Source organism: Marmota flaviventris, chromosome 5 (genome assembly GCF_047511675.1).
Source record: "Marmota flaviventris isolate mMarFla1 chromosome 5, mMarFla1.hap1, whole genome shotgun sequence".
NCBI lineage: Eukaryota > Metazoa > Chordata > Mammalia > Rodentia > Sciuridae > Marmota > Marmota flaviventris.
In genome coordinates this window covers 2,294,833-2,309,348 of record NC_092502.1, presented here as the reverse complement: position 1 = coordinate 2,309,348, position 14,516 = coordinate 2,294,833, and the positions used below count along the sequence as shown (strand labels likewise).

The 14,516-nt window shown below is 40.7% G+C and overlaps 1 protein-coding gene across 5 annotated transcripts in view; it reads left to right on the top strand.

The window, feature by feature from the left end:
• Nucleotides 1-43: 43 nt before the first annotated feature.
• LOC114080820 (zinc finger protein 39-like) overlaps nt 44-14,516 on the top strand; it is a 33,844-nt gene continuing 19,371 nt past the window's right edge. The window contains exons 1-2 of one of the 5 annotated variants that reach the window (XM_027922436.2): nt 44-173; nt 10,694-10,837. In XM_027922436.2, coding sequence (XP_027778237.2) covers nt 10,823-10,837 — 15 coding nt within the window. In that variant the 5' untranslated portion in view covers nt 44-173; nt 10,694-10,822. Of the gene's footprint in view, nt 174-217; nt 513-3,976; nt 4,714-10,693; nt 10,838-14,516 lie in introns of those variants that run through there. The other 4 variants (XM_071611904.1, XM_071611905.1, XM_071611903.1 and 1 more) reach the window with 4 other exon arrangements.

Sequence of the window (14,516 nt, the reverse complement as noted above, 5' to 3'; positions counted from 1 at the left end):
AGTACATTTCTAGAAAGGAGAAGACAGGATTTCCTAACCTCGCGGATCTTGGTTCCGGGATTCCGCCATATTGGAACCCGTTCTTCCGCCAGGGAGGCCTCGGAGGCTCTGCCCGGCCCCAGTCGCCCTGTCATCCATCCCGAGTGCGCGAGCCTCCCCGGAAGCCGGATATGGTGAGTGTGCGGCGGAGTTCTGAGACCGGCGGCGCCAGTCGGGAACCGCGCGCTGGCTGTGGCGGGACCCGCCTCCGGGCGGAGAGCCCAGCCTCCTGCAGGCCGAGTCCTCCGGGGCGACCCGGGCATTACCCGCGGCCGTGGGTGGGCTGGGCGGCAGCCGCAACCCAGGGCTCCGGTCCCTCTCTGCGTGGCGACTTCGGCCCCACTGGAGCCCTCTGTGCAGTTGGGAGTTGTCCTCTCAGGCTGTGGGGTGAGCTGGGCAGCAGCTTGAACCGTGGTCTCTGGTCCGGTCTCTGCGTGGAGACTTCAGCCCTGCTGGAGCCCTCCCAGGCGGATGTGAGCCTGCAGCCCCGTGTGTCTCCCTCTATACACTGTGGGGAGGACAGGATGAGGGAGAATCTTCACTTTGTGTGTGGGGTTCCTGTGTTAGAGGACCTCTGGTCCTTAGGGTTCCCTTCTTTACCCCTGAGAGATCTTGCTTTTCTACAGAACTTGAAGATACTACCTCTGATATGTTCAATATCTTTAAATTTTTGTTTAATGAATTTGGGTTTCCTTTACTCTCGTTTTGTAAAATTTGCCTGTGCTTTTGCTTTTTTTATTTCTTTTTTTTTTTTTTTAATTTTAAAACATGCCCGTGTTTTTGTTTTTGAATCTGGCCAAGTTGCTTGTGAGCCTTGCTGTGTTACTGATGCAGGCCTGGAACTTAATGATCCTCCTGGCTCAGCTTCCTCTAGTTGCTGGAATTACAGGGTACACCACCAGGCTACATTTTGCTTTTAAATCTGTGGAATTTTTGTGTTATGATATAGGAACCAATTATTATTATTATTATTTTGATTGGCAGTGCTGAGAAATATTGAGGTATAACAGAGAGCTACCCTTCCAGGACCTCTGAAATAAAATTGGCTTCCGGATAAAATTCTCATATGGATTAAGTGCAGATATGTTGTAAAGTAGGAGAGTGACTCTTAGGCCGGCAAGATTAAACTCTGCCACTGGATAAAGGGGATCTGTTTGAAAATCAAAGTATGTGGTACCAAAGTCGGAAAGTCTTAGAGGAAAATGTAACATTGCCCATCCCAACACATAGAAGAAGATGGGCTGGCTTAGTGAGTTCACCATCTGGAACTGAGGCAGGGGAAGGTGGAACAGGCAGTACCTGACCATTGGATGCATTGTTCTAACTCAGCATTTTTTTTAAACACCTTTATTTCACTTATTTATTTTTATGTGGTGCTGAGGATCGAACCCAGGGTCTCGCATGTGCGAGGCGAGCGCTCTACCGCTGAGCCACAACCCCAGCCCTAACTCAGCATTTTCTAAAATTGCAGGTAGAGTTGACTCTGGGGAGCTGATGATTACTTATAATTGAAATAGAACACAATGCAAAATAATACATCAGAGAACTTCACACGTTCAAAGATAAGCTTTATTTTGTTTGAATGTCTTTGAAATTTTCAAGGATGTATAGGTGTGTACTAGGATGATATAAAATGTATTTCTTACCATGGGCTGCCTTCCAAAAATACCTTGAGCCTCAAATTGCTACTAACTCATTTTCCCTATGAACTGCCTTCATTGTGTTGTCCCTTGTTTACAATACACACATCTGCCTACGAGAAGGAAAGGGCCAGTCTTAATGAGTCTCATTTCTTCCCATGCCTGTGTGTGTATATTCGATATCTTCTTGTATGTCCTGTGCTGCAGTAGCCCACTGCTTCACAGCGCCAGGCCTAGAATAAAGATCTCAGCATCAGTGTATCTGCCCATATTATTCCGACAGAATCGGTGGGGGTGGAGTTACTATGAATTAAAAGTTGAAGATGGGTTGAACGAAGAGGAGACTAGGGTACCTAAAACTACAGAGGCAACTAAGGCCAATTCAGATGTCCAGCCAAAAGTGCTGGCTCCAACTATAGCAGGAGCTTTTTGTTCTCTTTATTCCAGAACCTCCTATTTCATCGCCTTCCCCTCAACTCTGACTGTGCCTCTCCTTTCCTTCCCCTAAACCTTCCTACCCCCTGCTTTGACCTCATGTGTGGTTCACATGCAGCATTGGAACTCCAGGAATTGCAGGCTGGGATCCGAATCCTTCAGTCTATTCAGAGCCCAGATTCTGGTTCTTCCTTCTCACTTTTGGGTTGTCAGACTGTCTCCCATCTCCTTTACTTCCACATTCAGTTTTTCTGCTTGTCATTATGTGGCCCCCAGGATGGTGATTTCAGGTAGAGTTAATGATCACCTTGGGGCAAATATTAAGAAGGCACTAAGCAGTTAAGAAGGAAATGATGATCAAGCAGAGGTTAGAGTTTCTCCACTTGCTTTTAAAAGGTTGAAGGGGGCACTTATGCTTTCTTATAAAATCACCTCTGTACAAATTGAAGTTGAATTTACATGACTCTTTTTCCTAGTGCAATAGTATATTACAGATTAAAACCATTCTTTGCCAATTTAATGACATCTGCTTTATCTTTCACAGAGGATTATTTTATCACCTGTTTACAGGCTGGGAGAAGGGACTATTGGATTGCTTTGAGAATGCAGAGGTTTCCCGGTAGGGGTCCAACGTTCATGCTAAGTATTGAAAATGTTATCATTTCACCCAGTTTCCACATCTCCAAGCTCCCTGAGAGTTTGGCAGGACCAGAGGACTAGCCATGTCCAATGAATCACTCCAAGGGAAGCAGGAATGTACCAGTATCCAAGCTGGATCATGATTCAGTGTTATAGGCTGGGGCCTTCTGCAATACTTAGGAAGCACCAAGTGCCCCCTTTCAAAACCTGATTCTTGTGGTCAAGTCAAGAAAGATTTCAGACATGTCACTCAGAGTAACAGGTATAAGTTTAATAAGGGTGGGAAAAAGTAAAGGACACACACTCAAGGGAGAAAGTTGGGTCCTCTCAGAAAGGAAAGGGACAGAGTGCCTCTCCTTCCCTCCAGTTTTATTGGGGGTTCCGGGAAGTTTCCAGAGAATCCTACCCACCCAGGTTTACCTCTTGACTTTTGACTAAGCAAGATGACAGCAGAGTTTCAAGTCCACACTGCCATGACAATTCTGGGTCACTTTGTCCTATGCTGACCAATTCTAATCGGAACCTGTTCTTACAGATTTTATGGTTAAGGGCAATTATTCTTAGCTTCCTGAGTTCTGGGATCTGATCTGTGTGTAGGTCACAAAAGCCTCCCCCTTCAAGCTAACTTTTGTTATTTTCAGCATTTGGGGGCCTGCATATAACAGGTAGTTTGCTGAGGAAGATAATAATACTCTCAACTTGAGCCAGGCAGGGCTATAGTAAATTGCTTCATAGGAAAGAAAGCATGTGGGCATCAGCAGTGGACCCAGTTTATAGAATTAAGCCTTTAACTTCTTGTTCCCAGTGCTCATGTTTGTCTGTTCCCTATCAACACCACTACCAGCATAGGTTCCTCTGTCAGTCAGGGAAGCACCATATACTCCAAGTTGCTCTACCTGAGGAGTCAGTCCTCTGAAGCCACTAAGAGGGCATTATTTTTTAATGGATAATAATTGGGTCAAATTGGGTAGGTCTTACAATTGCCTTAGCTTTGCAGAGCACATGGAAGAGAGCATGGAGACATGCTGATGTGACATGATGAAAGTGTTTGTTTCACAGAGATGACCACAAAAACTCGCAGTGCAGAGTTTCTGAGAGAAGGTTTAGGAGGGAATAATATACGCACAGAGTTAACTGACATGTATATACCCTGGCGTTTGAAGTAGATACGGTGTTCCACATGGGTTGTATGGGGAAGAACATGGGTATGCAAAGGATAACAGGGGTAACAACTGGGATGATCTCGGGCTTAATGGAGCTGGGTAAGGCTCCAGGGTCTGGTAAGAAACACAAGTATGGCCCTCAATCCCGACATGGTTCCGTCCTCTGCTCTCTTGTCTGGGTTTGCCTGTGTCCAATGAGCTCATCTGGTTTGGGATCTCTTAAATTTTCCCTGTGCAGGATATCAGAGGCAGTGTACGTGGCTGTCTTCTCCCCATGTCTCACTCTTTTGGGTCTTCCACCACCTACTCTATTCTGCAGTTCCAAGGTCCCCTCCCTTCCATCATTCTCCTGTGCATGGAGCTGCTTTTCCTAGTTCTGGCAAGCACTGGATGAGGACAGGTTCACTGGAGGCTCTGCCACGTATGTGGGGTTGGAAAAGCTCGCCTGTCTTCACACTTGAGGGCTCCCTCAAAACTTAGAGAAAGCAAGCACAGGTCACCATAAGCTAGACCAATCTCTTATACAGCCTCTGGAAAGAGTGCGGTCGTGTTAACACTGGTTTAGTGCAGCATCACTCATCCAGATGCACATCAGCCACCCCAACGAGAGTGTAAGTTTCTGTTACTTTAACCGTTGTGTTTGTGATGGTTTCTCTCAACAGCAGAAGAAAACCCAGCTTCCTTGCATCTTAAATCTGTGTGACCATTTGCATCATGCCAATATAGCCAATATCAAGTGGTAGCAGTCAAAACTGTGCAAATCTGGAAAACTATTCTGTCAGCAACAGCTTGACAAGGTGACCAATTCAGTCTGATTGTAGAAGTCACGTACTGTGATTCTTTCCTCCTTAGCAGCAACCTTGGAATGTAAGGTACCTGGTATACTTTGTGGCTGCATGTGGAGATATTCTCTTTGTTTTAAAGTACTTCTGATAACTGTTGCCTAAACAGATCTTTTCTAAGCTAATAGGCATGCATTATTATCTACAGTTAAACAATTCTGGTTTACATATGGGGAAGGATATTACTATCAGAAATTTCATACTTACTCTTGTAATTCGTTTTGGGGATGGGGTGATCTTTATAGCTCCTGTCTTCTCTTGATAGTTGCACAGTTTGCTGCCTGGTTGTTCTGTCATCTCATGTGTCAGGTGAATGTGTCAGCCTTAGAGTCCTGTCCTCCCTTTTTCTGGCTTATAGGGGCTAGTGTCGGGCTGAGGTTCCCACCAATATCTTGGAATTGGTTAAAGTAAGGGATGTTGTGATTTGCTTTGTTCTCTTGGTGTCTTAGTTTCGTTTTTCCTCCAAAGAGACCTGAGGTAGAAGTGTGTGTAAGGAGGGCTGAGAATGTAGCTCTGTGGTAGAGCTCCTCTAGGTACAATCCATAGAATGAAAGGGAGGGGGAATCGGAAGAGAAGGAGAAAAAATATAGAGAGAGATGAAAATACTTAAAAAACATAAGTGAACAGAACCCATCAACATATGACGATAAATATATACTGTCACCTAGTTTGTTCATCCCTGGAATATTCGATGGATTAGTATCCAAAAATCATTTAATATAATAGTCTATCAGTACAGTTTTTAACATATCACCTCAGTAGAGGGAGACAACAGGATGACAAAATTCAAAACCTATCATGATGATTCAACAATGTAGGAAGAAAAGGTACTACTCAAGCTGAAAATGACCTCATAAAATTCCATAATCAGTATTACACTTTATGGTGAAATCTTTATATTTTTTTTAAATTAAAATTAATTAGAATTAGGGGCTGGGGATTTGGCTCAAGCAGTAGCGCGCTCTCCTGGCATGCGTGCGGCCCGGGTTCAATCCTCAGCACCACATACAAAAACAAAGATGTTGTGTCTGCCGAAAATTAAAAAATAAATATTAAAAATTCTCTCTCTCTCTCTCTCTCTCTCTCTTTTAAAAAAAAAGAAATTAATTAGAATTCAAACCAAAGATCCAGCAAGTTTTTTTTTTTTTTTTAAGTTGTAGATGGACGTAACTTTATTTTTATGTGGTGCTGAGAATCAAACTCAGTGCCTCACACCTGCTAGGCAAGCACTTTGCCACTGAGCCACAACCCCAGCCCCCTTTATATTTGTTTTCTAAGATTACAAAAGATAAACACATGCTCTCACATCTGTTCTTAATTGTACTGGAGTAGTAGCCAGGACAAGAGGAAAATAATTCTAAGATATATAGACTGGAAAAAGAGTACTAGGATCACATATGTGCAGGTAACAAGTTTAACAAAGTAACAAGACACATAATCAATGTATGATATCAGTTGTTTCTGTACACAAATAAAGAACAACCCAAAAACTTAGTTTGGGAAATAATTCCAGTTATAATGATATCAAAAAGAAAATACTTAGGAATAATTTTTTTAAAAGATGTGAGAACTTGAACTTGAATAATAGAACCTGTGGCTTGTGCTGAGAGCACCTGGTATCCTCCCTGAGCCACCATGTCTTGCCTCTGAGGACTTCTCCTTTGTAGAGTAATGAGAGGGGTTGTATTATTATCCTTTCTGTTATTACAAACTGGCTCAGGGTGAGGTCTGCACACATAAGTGTATTGCCATCTCCAATTCTGTCAATAGAAGAACCAGGCCCACTAAGTAAAGGAACAACATCCCATATCCCAGAGGTGCTGCCAACTCCCCTCACCAAATGCCATATACCTGTTTAAAAGATCCCCGGGTACCATACCCATAGATGCTTAAGAGAGAGATCCAGGATCCACAGCTCTGAGGAAGGGAGATGAGAATTTCAAAGTATGAGGACAGAAGCCTTTGAGAGGATCCAGGCTGGGTTCCCTAGATCTATGGAAGAGTTGGGGTCATTTTAATCAAGGGAGACAGAAGCATGTGAACAATGTAGTGCATATATAGGAAAAGAGCCAGCCAGGGACAGACATTATGCAAGAGTCAAGCCTCTCACACCCCTCCCACAAACCTCATTCCCCTTTCACTAAATACCACTCAATGTGCACATCACCTCCGACTGCTCAAGCTGGGCTTTTCCCTGCTTGAGGAGAAACTTCATTGTCAGTGGAACTCTGAGAAACCCCATGTCCTTGTCTAGTTTGTAGCAGAAGCCACAGAAGGAATAGTTAGGGTAAATAATGTAGACACTGGAAGTTTAAACATGCAGGTGGACTGTGGAACACAGCCATATTACCCTGCCATTTATTCCATTATTTTCACAAGAGCAGTTTTTCTAACTGTATTATAATCCAAGGAAAACTCAAATTAGTGGGTTTGGTAGAGATTTGCCATTTTCTTGTTTGTTAGCAAATCTAACATTTTTCATGTTTTGGCATGCATCTGTAAAAAGTAAACATGGGTTCTGTGGTAGTGATACTAATATGAGTACTAAAACAAAGCTGGTTTTTAATGTCATTAAGTGTCTCAACATCCAGATTTCCTTATTACTATTGCAACATCCCAGGGTGTTAAACCAGATTTAATAAGGAATAATAATTCCACCTGGCTGTTACATGAATAATTGACCCTTCTTGGTTTATTAGGACCTGGTTTCCTACTAACAGGACACTCTATTGGGAAGATAACAAAACTTCCTGTTCCTAATGGAAGAGCTCGGAGTTTTGTAGGAAATACGGTGATATCTCTGGGAGAGGTCCAGGAGGGAGGAGGACTCTTCCAGGTTCCTTCTGTGTATGTGCAACTCTGTTCAGTCTACCATCTTCTGCACAGAAATTTTTTACTGTGTGGCTCTCCCTAGGATTCTCTGCAGACCAAATTGAATTCTGTGTCCCTGAAGATAGGTGAAAGTTGGAAGACAAGCCAGGGGCTCCGAGGAACCCTAGGGTTTCAGATAGCTGTCAGGAAGGGTGACATTGGTGTGGGATTTTCAGGTCTGGGGATGATGAAGTTGCAGCTGCACATGTTTCAAATTAGTGTTTTGCCAGAAAACAGTTCTGGGAGCATGCTTCCAGACATACAAAGTCTGGCTCAGAAACTCTGGAATAGTGTGGTTGAGTCCAAGATGAGGATGATGATGGGGTTTTGAGCCTGGAAGGTGTGCAGTGTGAGTTCACATTCTAGCTCTGCCACTGCAGGGTCTTCTCATAACCTGACTGACACTCAGTTCACCCATATGTAAGATGAGTGTATTTTTATTACTAGTGAATGCCACTGAATTCCCAGAGAAGCAGTTGTGAAGTGTCCTAAGCAAAGTTAGTATTTGTGGGAGTTTTATTGTTGTTTTTGTACTAGGGATCAAACCCAGGGCCTCGTATATGCCAGGCAAACACTCTATCACTGAACTATATGCCAGCCCATCATGTGATTTATTAATGTCTCTGGCAAGAAAATTTTGAATCTAATCCCGCATTTCATAGCCTGCCTAGCTCTCCTGGTGTGAGTTTACGGAGTTCATAGAAGACCTTGTTTCCAGGGACAGGGAGTTCTACAAGGCATATTGGGGTACTGGATGGTGGCCCTGTTTTTCTTTGGAACAAAGTACTCCTTGTGTAGTATGAGGTAGGAGGCCTCATGAATAGAAATTCCACCCTAAAGAATATCCTTGCAACTTGAATCCTCTCTCTAGCAGCCCAGGCAAAGGAGATTAAGAAAAGAGAAGGTCCTGCTTTGATGTGGACCAAATAATTATTGATAGTACCACCTAGTGTGAATAAGATTTGAGCAATACTACCTCATCCAGAGGCTATCAGAGACAGGATGCTATTTGGAAGTTCTGGATAACTTTCAGAAGAGCAATTTAAGGTGGGCTGTGACCATTAGGGAAGGGCCTAGCAAATATTGCTTATTCTTGGGACAGTGAGGGTATGCCTGGGGTGGAGGGACAGCCTGTCCTGTTTGGCAAATCCTATCTACATTGCTCCATAACACTTCTATAACTTTACTCTGTCCTCTTTATGTACAGAATTAAGTTCCCAAACCTCATCTTCACCACATTGTTCTCTAGACTTAGTGGTGTTCCCTATATCCTGGTGGTTCTTCCTAGTAATTCAGGAAGTTTGCCAGCATCTTGCTGGCTGATGAGAAAGGTAGAGAAAGTTGGATTTGTGGTAGTAAGTGAACAGTACCAGGTCTCATGTTTTGTAGGTGTCGGGCATCTTGGCTTTTTGACTAGTGTTACCTATTTTGCCACAATGAAGTAAAAGCTGTTGTTTTTGAGATCAGTTTCAGCAATTTAAAACAAATTTTATTTTAGAAGATTTTTGCCTTGAACATGCTTATCCTTTTAATCCCAGTGGTTTTCTGTGAATTGTATGAACCCAAGAAGATAATACAGATTTTTTTTAACTTAATGCCTGTAATCTATTCTTGAAATTCATGAGTGCTACAGCCAATAGGGGCCTATTTTTTCATTATTTAAAATGGGAAATTAAGCACAATTGCTTTTACTTCTAGTTTCTTAAAACAGTACACTAGCAACACATAAGTGATAAGATCACAATATAAAAATGTAGACATGATTGCCAGTTTCTCTGTTTGATTCCCATGGCCTCAGTGCCTAAGTCTTGCTGAGGTCTCTCTGGTTAATATTTATTGTGCTTATGAAATCACTCATGTGTGATTGTGAAGTTCTTTTAATTATTTTTGGCATATCATTAAATTATTTCTCACTGCTCTACCAGTATGTTAAAAACATTGAATACGGGGCTGGGGATGTGGCTCCAGCGGTAGCGCACTCGGCTGGCATGCGTGCGGCCCGGGTTCGATCCTCAGCACCACATACAAACAAAGATGTTGTGTCCGCCGAGAACTAAACAATAAATATTAAAATTCTCTCCCTCTCTCTCTTTAAAAAAAAAAAAAAAACAACAACATTGATTACTATAAGATTACAGGTATCTGTTCGTTACATAATGTATCACCAAAATTTTTCTGGGCTTAAAAACAAAATGGAAGCCTGTCATTTGTTCATGATTCTGTGCATCAACATTTTGTGCTAGATGCATCTGGGCAATGCTTTTGCTGGTGTTGACTGGGATCCCTAATGAAGCATTAGTCATCTTGTCCCTTAAACGACTGGCTCCTTGAAGATGGCTTTACTCTTGTCTGCTGGTTTGTGCTGGCCATATGTATCCAACAGATTAGCTCCAGGCTCCTTCACAAAATGTCAGGCAGGATTCTAAGAAGGCAAATTTTTTTCAAAAAGAATTTTTATCACATTTATTATTGTCCCATTGGCCAGAGCAACTGAAATGGTGAAGCCCAGAGTCATTGTGGAAGGGTTATAATATGGAGATGAAGATGCATGGAGACACACCCTAGGAGTGGTACTCAAAAAAGTGTACTATAGCAGATGCACAATATTCCCATGCTGTCTTTCGGAAAAGACAATAGGTTGTAAGATGCATGCTTTCTATGAAATTTAAATATGTAAAATTAAGAGATGTTCTAGCAGAAACACTAATACAGAGTGCTACATTATCCATCTGTATTGTTGGGAAAACAGTTAACACTGCCTAAGTTTTGTTGTGTAACTTAAATTTTAGTGATTACATAGTGTTTCTTTCTTTAGTTTCATTAAACATTCATCCTTAAAATTTTACATTATTTCTTCATGTTAACATTATTACTAAATCAATGGCAAATGAGTATTTTCATTAACCTAAGGATAAATTGTATGTTTAATCTCTACCAATAATAGAATTGCTAGTGTTCCTTTAACAAGATATTTTCAATAATTCTCACATATAAGGGACTACATTCATAAAAGGAGGCTTTCTTGTTATTGGTTTTTAGATTTTTTTTTTTTCTTTTCCACCAGCTACTGTGTAGAGATCTTTGTACAACAGAACCTAGGATCAAGGCACACCAACTCTCATGATTCCTTCCATTCACCTTGTCTTCCAACTGTAATTCCGTAGTCTCCTGTCTGTCTCCAGGAACAAAGAAAATGAATACCACTGTGGTAAGTTATATTCCTCAGCTTGTTTTAGTGTATTTTAGGAGCTTTTACTCCTTAATTCAAATGGGATTAGAATCAAATAAATTTAACATCACAAAGAAGATAAAAGTTGATATGTTGATAGAGCCAGATTATAAAACCTTGGAGCCATCTGAACTTCATGCAACTTGGTTTCTGATCTTTCTGATACCATGGCCAAAAGACCTATTTTATATGGCTGGAATTGACACTAAGAGGAGAACACGCTAAATTCTCCTGGTATATGTAATCTAAAACAGAGGCTTGCGTAGATGTTGACAGTGCTTCACTGCCAGACTGCAGTCACAGCATTCTGCCGTATTAGAGAATCTAGTGCTAAAACAAATCAATTAAAACAGTTTTCTGGAGTTGCTAAAACCATGTGGTCCCACACAGCTTTGGAAGACCTAGAATGTGTGGAGGACAGAGTCTGGTACAGGGCTTTAAATAACTGCCAGTACATTGCTACATTGTCTGTGTATGTAAGTCATAATGCAGAGTGTCCAAAGTTGTCTTTTCTGATAAATGCGTCTAGTGCTCATTTGCACTCTAACCTACCCTTCCTTAGTCTTAGTTCAGTTTTTCAAAAGTTCACCAGGAACTTAAATGGTAGTCAACTCCATAGCTGTTCTTGTATCTGCCTTATTCAAGTCTTCTGTCATGACCTTACTCGTGCTTTTTTCTTCTTTTCCCTGAATTCTGTTTTTTTCTCATTAACAAAGATTATCGAGGTGTTTTGTCCTGTTCCTCATTCACCTACTCTGCCATTCTTGTCTTATTGAGCCCTGTGGTATTAGAAGTACCAGGGTACCTCAAGGAATCAGACACATACTCAGAAGTAGCTGGGCAAGGCAAACTTTACTTCTGCAGAAGTGTGTGCTACTGACCAAAGTCCAATAAGCAAGCACAACTTGGTGGGCAGTCCACCTGTTTTTATCCCTAATGCAGTACTGCTCCTTGCTCTGGCAGGAGGAGCTCGGGGTCATGATCTATGCAATTGTGGTTAATTTTAAAATTGGGGAAGGTAAAGAGAAGGGTTAAGTTAAAATGGCTATGATTGGATACAGATTGGGAAGCTCCAGGTATTTAGATAGATAGGCTACAAGTTGCCTTTCTTATACCAGTTTACATTTAAGGCTAAATACTGTATTCTAAAAATGGACCCCTGGACTCGTATTTTGCACACTGGTTTGAGACTCCTACATATTTCTCTGTTGCGTGGACCTCTTCCCCAGCCTTTAAAGCAATGGTTCACTTACTTGAGGGCCCCTCAGGCTCTATGAATCTTAAGTGAAACCACATCCTCCATTCTTCCCTTCTATATGGTATTTCCATCAGCTACACCTGAAACATCAAAGGGAACTTTGCCCTGGTTCCTCCCGCCCCTCTCTGGTCTTGGAGTCATCAGTTGTCAAATCCAACTGTTTTTGTTTCTTGTTAAATTTTTATCTTAGTGCCTGTAGTGCACTAAATTAGGCCTAAATAGGAGATATTAGTCTAAACAGATATAGTAGTAGCCTTTTTTACACTGGAAATGTCACTGTTATGAAGACATGAATAGGTGTGCTTGCTTAGTGACGAGGTTGGACTCTCCTGGGCTGTGCTAATAGCAAGCAGGTGTGGTGAGGTCTAGGAGTACGCACTTAGTGGGTACAGTTTCAGTGAGAGTCGAGAGAAAGATACACAGAGAATAAACAGGGAGCAGTTCTTAATAATACCTTCCTTTTGTTTTTATATCATTATTGTTTTTCTGGTTTTAGGGATTAAACCCAGGATCTCAGACATTCTGGAAAAGCTCTCTATCACTGAGCTACAATCCAGCCCTTTTTAAAAATTTTATTTTGAGACAGGGTCTCCCTAAATTCTCAGACTGACCTTGAACTTGGCAATCTTCTGCCCAGGCTTCTGAGCAAATAGGATTTGAGGTAATGTGTCTCCACATTCAGCTAATTTTTCAGCTTTTATCGTGGAAAGAATCTTGCTTTATATTAAATGCCTTGTCTACATCTGTTGATGATCATATGGTTTGTCTTTCATTCTGTTGATGTTATATATCACACTCATTGATTTGCATATATCAGACCATACTGCATTCCTGAGTGTAATCTCACTTGATAATGGTGAGTCATCTTTTGTTTGTTTATTTTGTGGTGCTGGGGATTGAACCCAGGGCCTTGTGCATTCGAGGCAGGCACTTTACCAACTGAGCTATATCCTCAGCTGGTGAGTCATCTTTTAATGGGCTTTTGGATTATGGTTGCTAGTATTTTGTGAAGGATTTTGTTTATTAAGGATATTGGCTTGTAGTTTTTATGGTTTGTGAGCTCACGCACACAAACAGTTAAGTTTTGCTGTGCTTAGCAATACAAGGAGTTCTGTGAGAAAGTATGAACTCTTTGAACTGTGTCCTTGTTGCTGTCTTAAGATAGGAAAAAAAATGTTCTGCCAAGTGTAAAATTTTTATGTATATATATATATATATATATATATATATATATATATATATATATATATGTGTGTGTGTGTGTGTGTTTGCCTAGAAATAACTAATCACAAATTAATTGATAAAAATATGGAACACTATGATCATAAACAAAGTTTTCCTAAAAATGTTTATCCATGCTTATAAGGATTAAGCTGAAAAAAGGATGTTTTTTCTTTCCCCTTGTTTTAATTAACAGTGCTGTATAAAAAAAAAAAAGTAAAGATGGTACTCATTTTCTACTAAATACATATGTGTACGTGTGTCTTTCTTAAGCATCTCTGCTGTACCAAAAATTACAAATTGTCAACGAGTCTGATAATGGTTGTGTCCTCATCTAGTTTTGGTGTTCTCTCCAGGTATGCTGGTCTTATAGAATATGCTTAGAAGAATTCCTCCTGGTTTTATTTTGAGAATAATGTAAGGAAAGTGATATTAGTTCTTGAAAGTCAGTGCTGAAGCCATCTGATCCGAGCTCTTCTTTGATGAGAGACTTCACTGATTCAGTCTCATTACTTGTTTAGGTCTGTTTAGATTTTGTGTTTTTCCTGATTTAGTCTTGGTAAGATGTATGTGTCTAGGATTTTGTCTGTTTCTTCTAGGCCATCATATTTTTTAGTGTATAGTTATTTTTAATAATCTCTGGTGATCTTTTGTGTTTCTGCATTGTCAGTTGTAATGGTCCCTTTTTACCTCTGATCTTATTTGTGTCATCTTTCTTTTTTCCTTAGTCTATGGGATTGACAATGTTGTTTATCTTCTCAAAGAACAAGTCTTTGTTTCATTTGTTTTTTATATTCTTTTTTTTTTTCTTTCTAATTTCTTGAGATGCAATGATAAGTTGTTTAGTTGAGGTCTTTCCACTTTTTGCTGTGGGCATTGATTGCTATAAACTTCCCTCAGTACTGCTTTTCTTGTACCCCATAGATTTTTGTATGTTGTGTCTCCATTTTCATTTGTTTCTAGAAACTTACAAATTTCTTCTTGAGCTAATGTTTGTTCTGAAGTAAGTTGTATAATTTCCATGTATTTGCATAGCATTCCAAGTTTTTCTTATTATTTCTTTATAGTTTTATTACATTGTGGTTACTTGGTATAATTCTAGTGTTTAAAAAATGTGCTGAGACTTGTTTTGTGGACTTTGATGTAATTGGTCCTTGAGAATGTTCCATGCACTGCTGA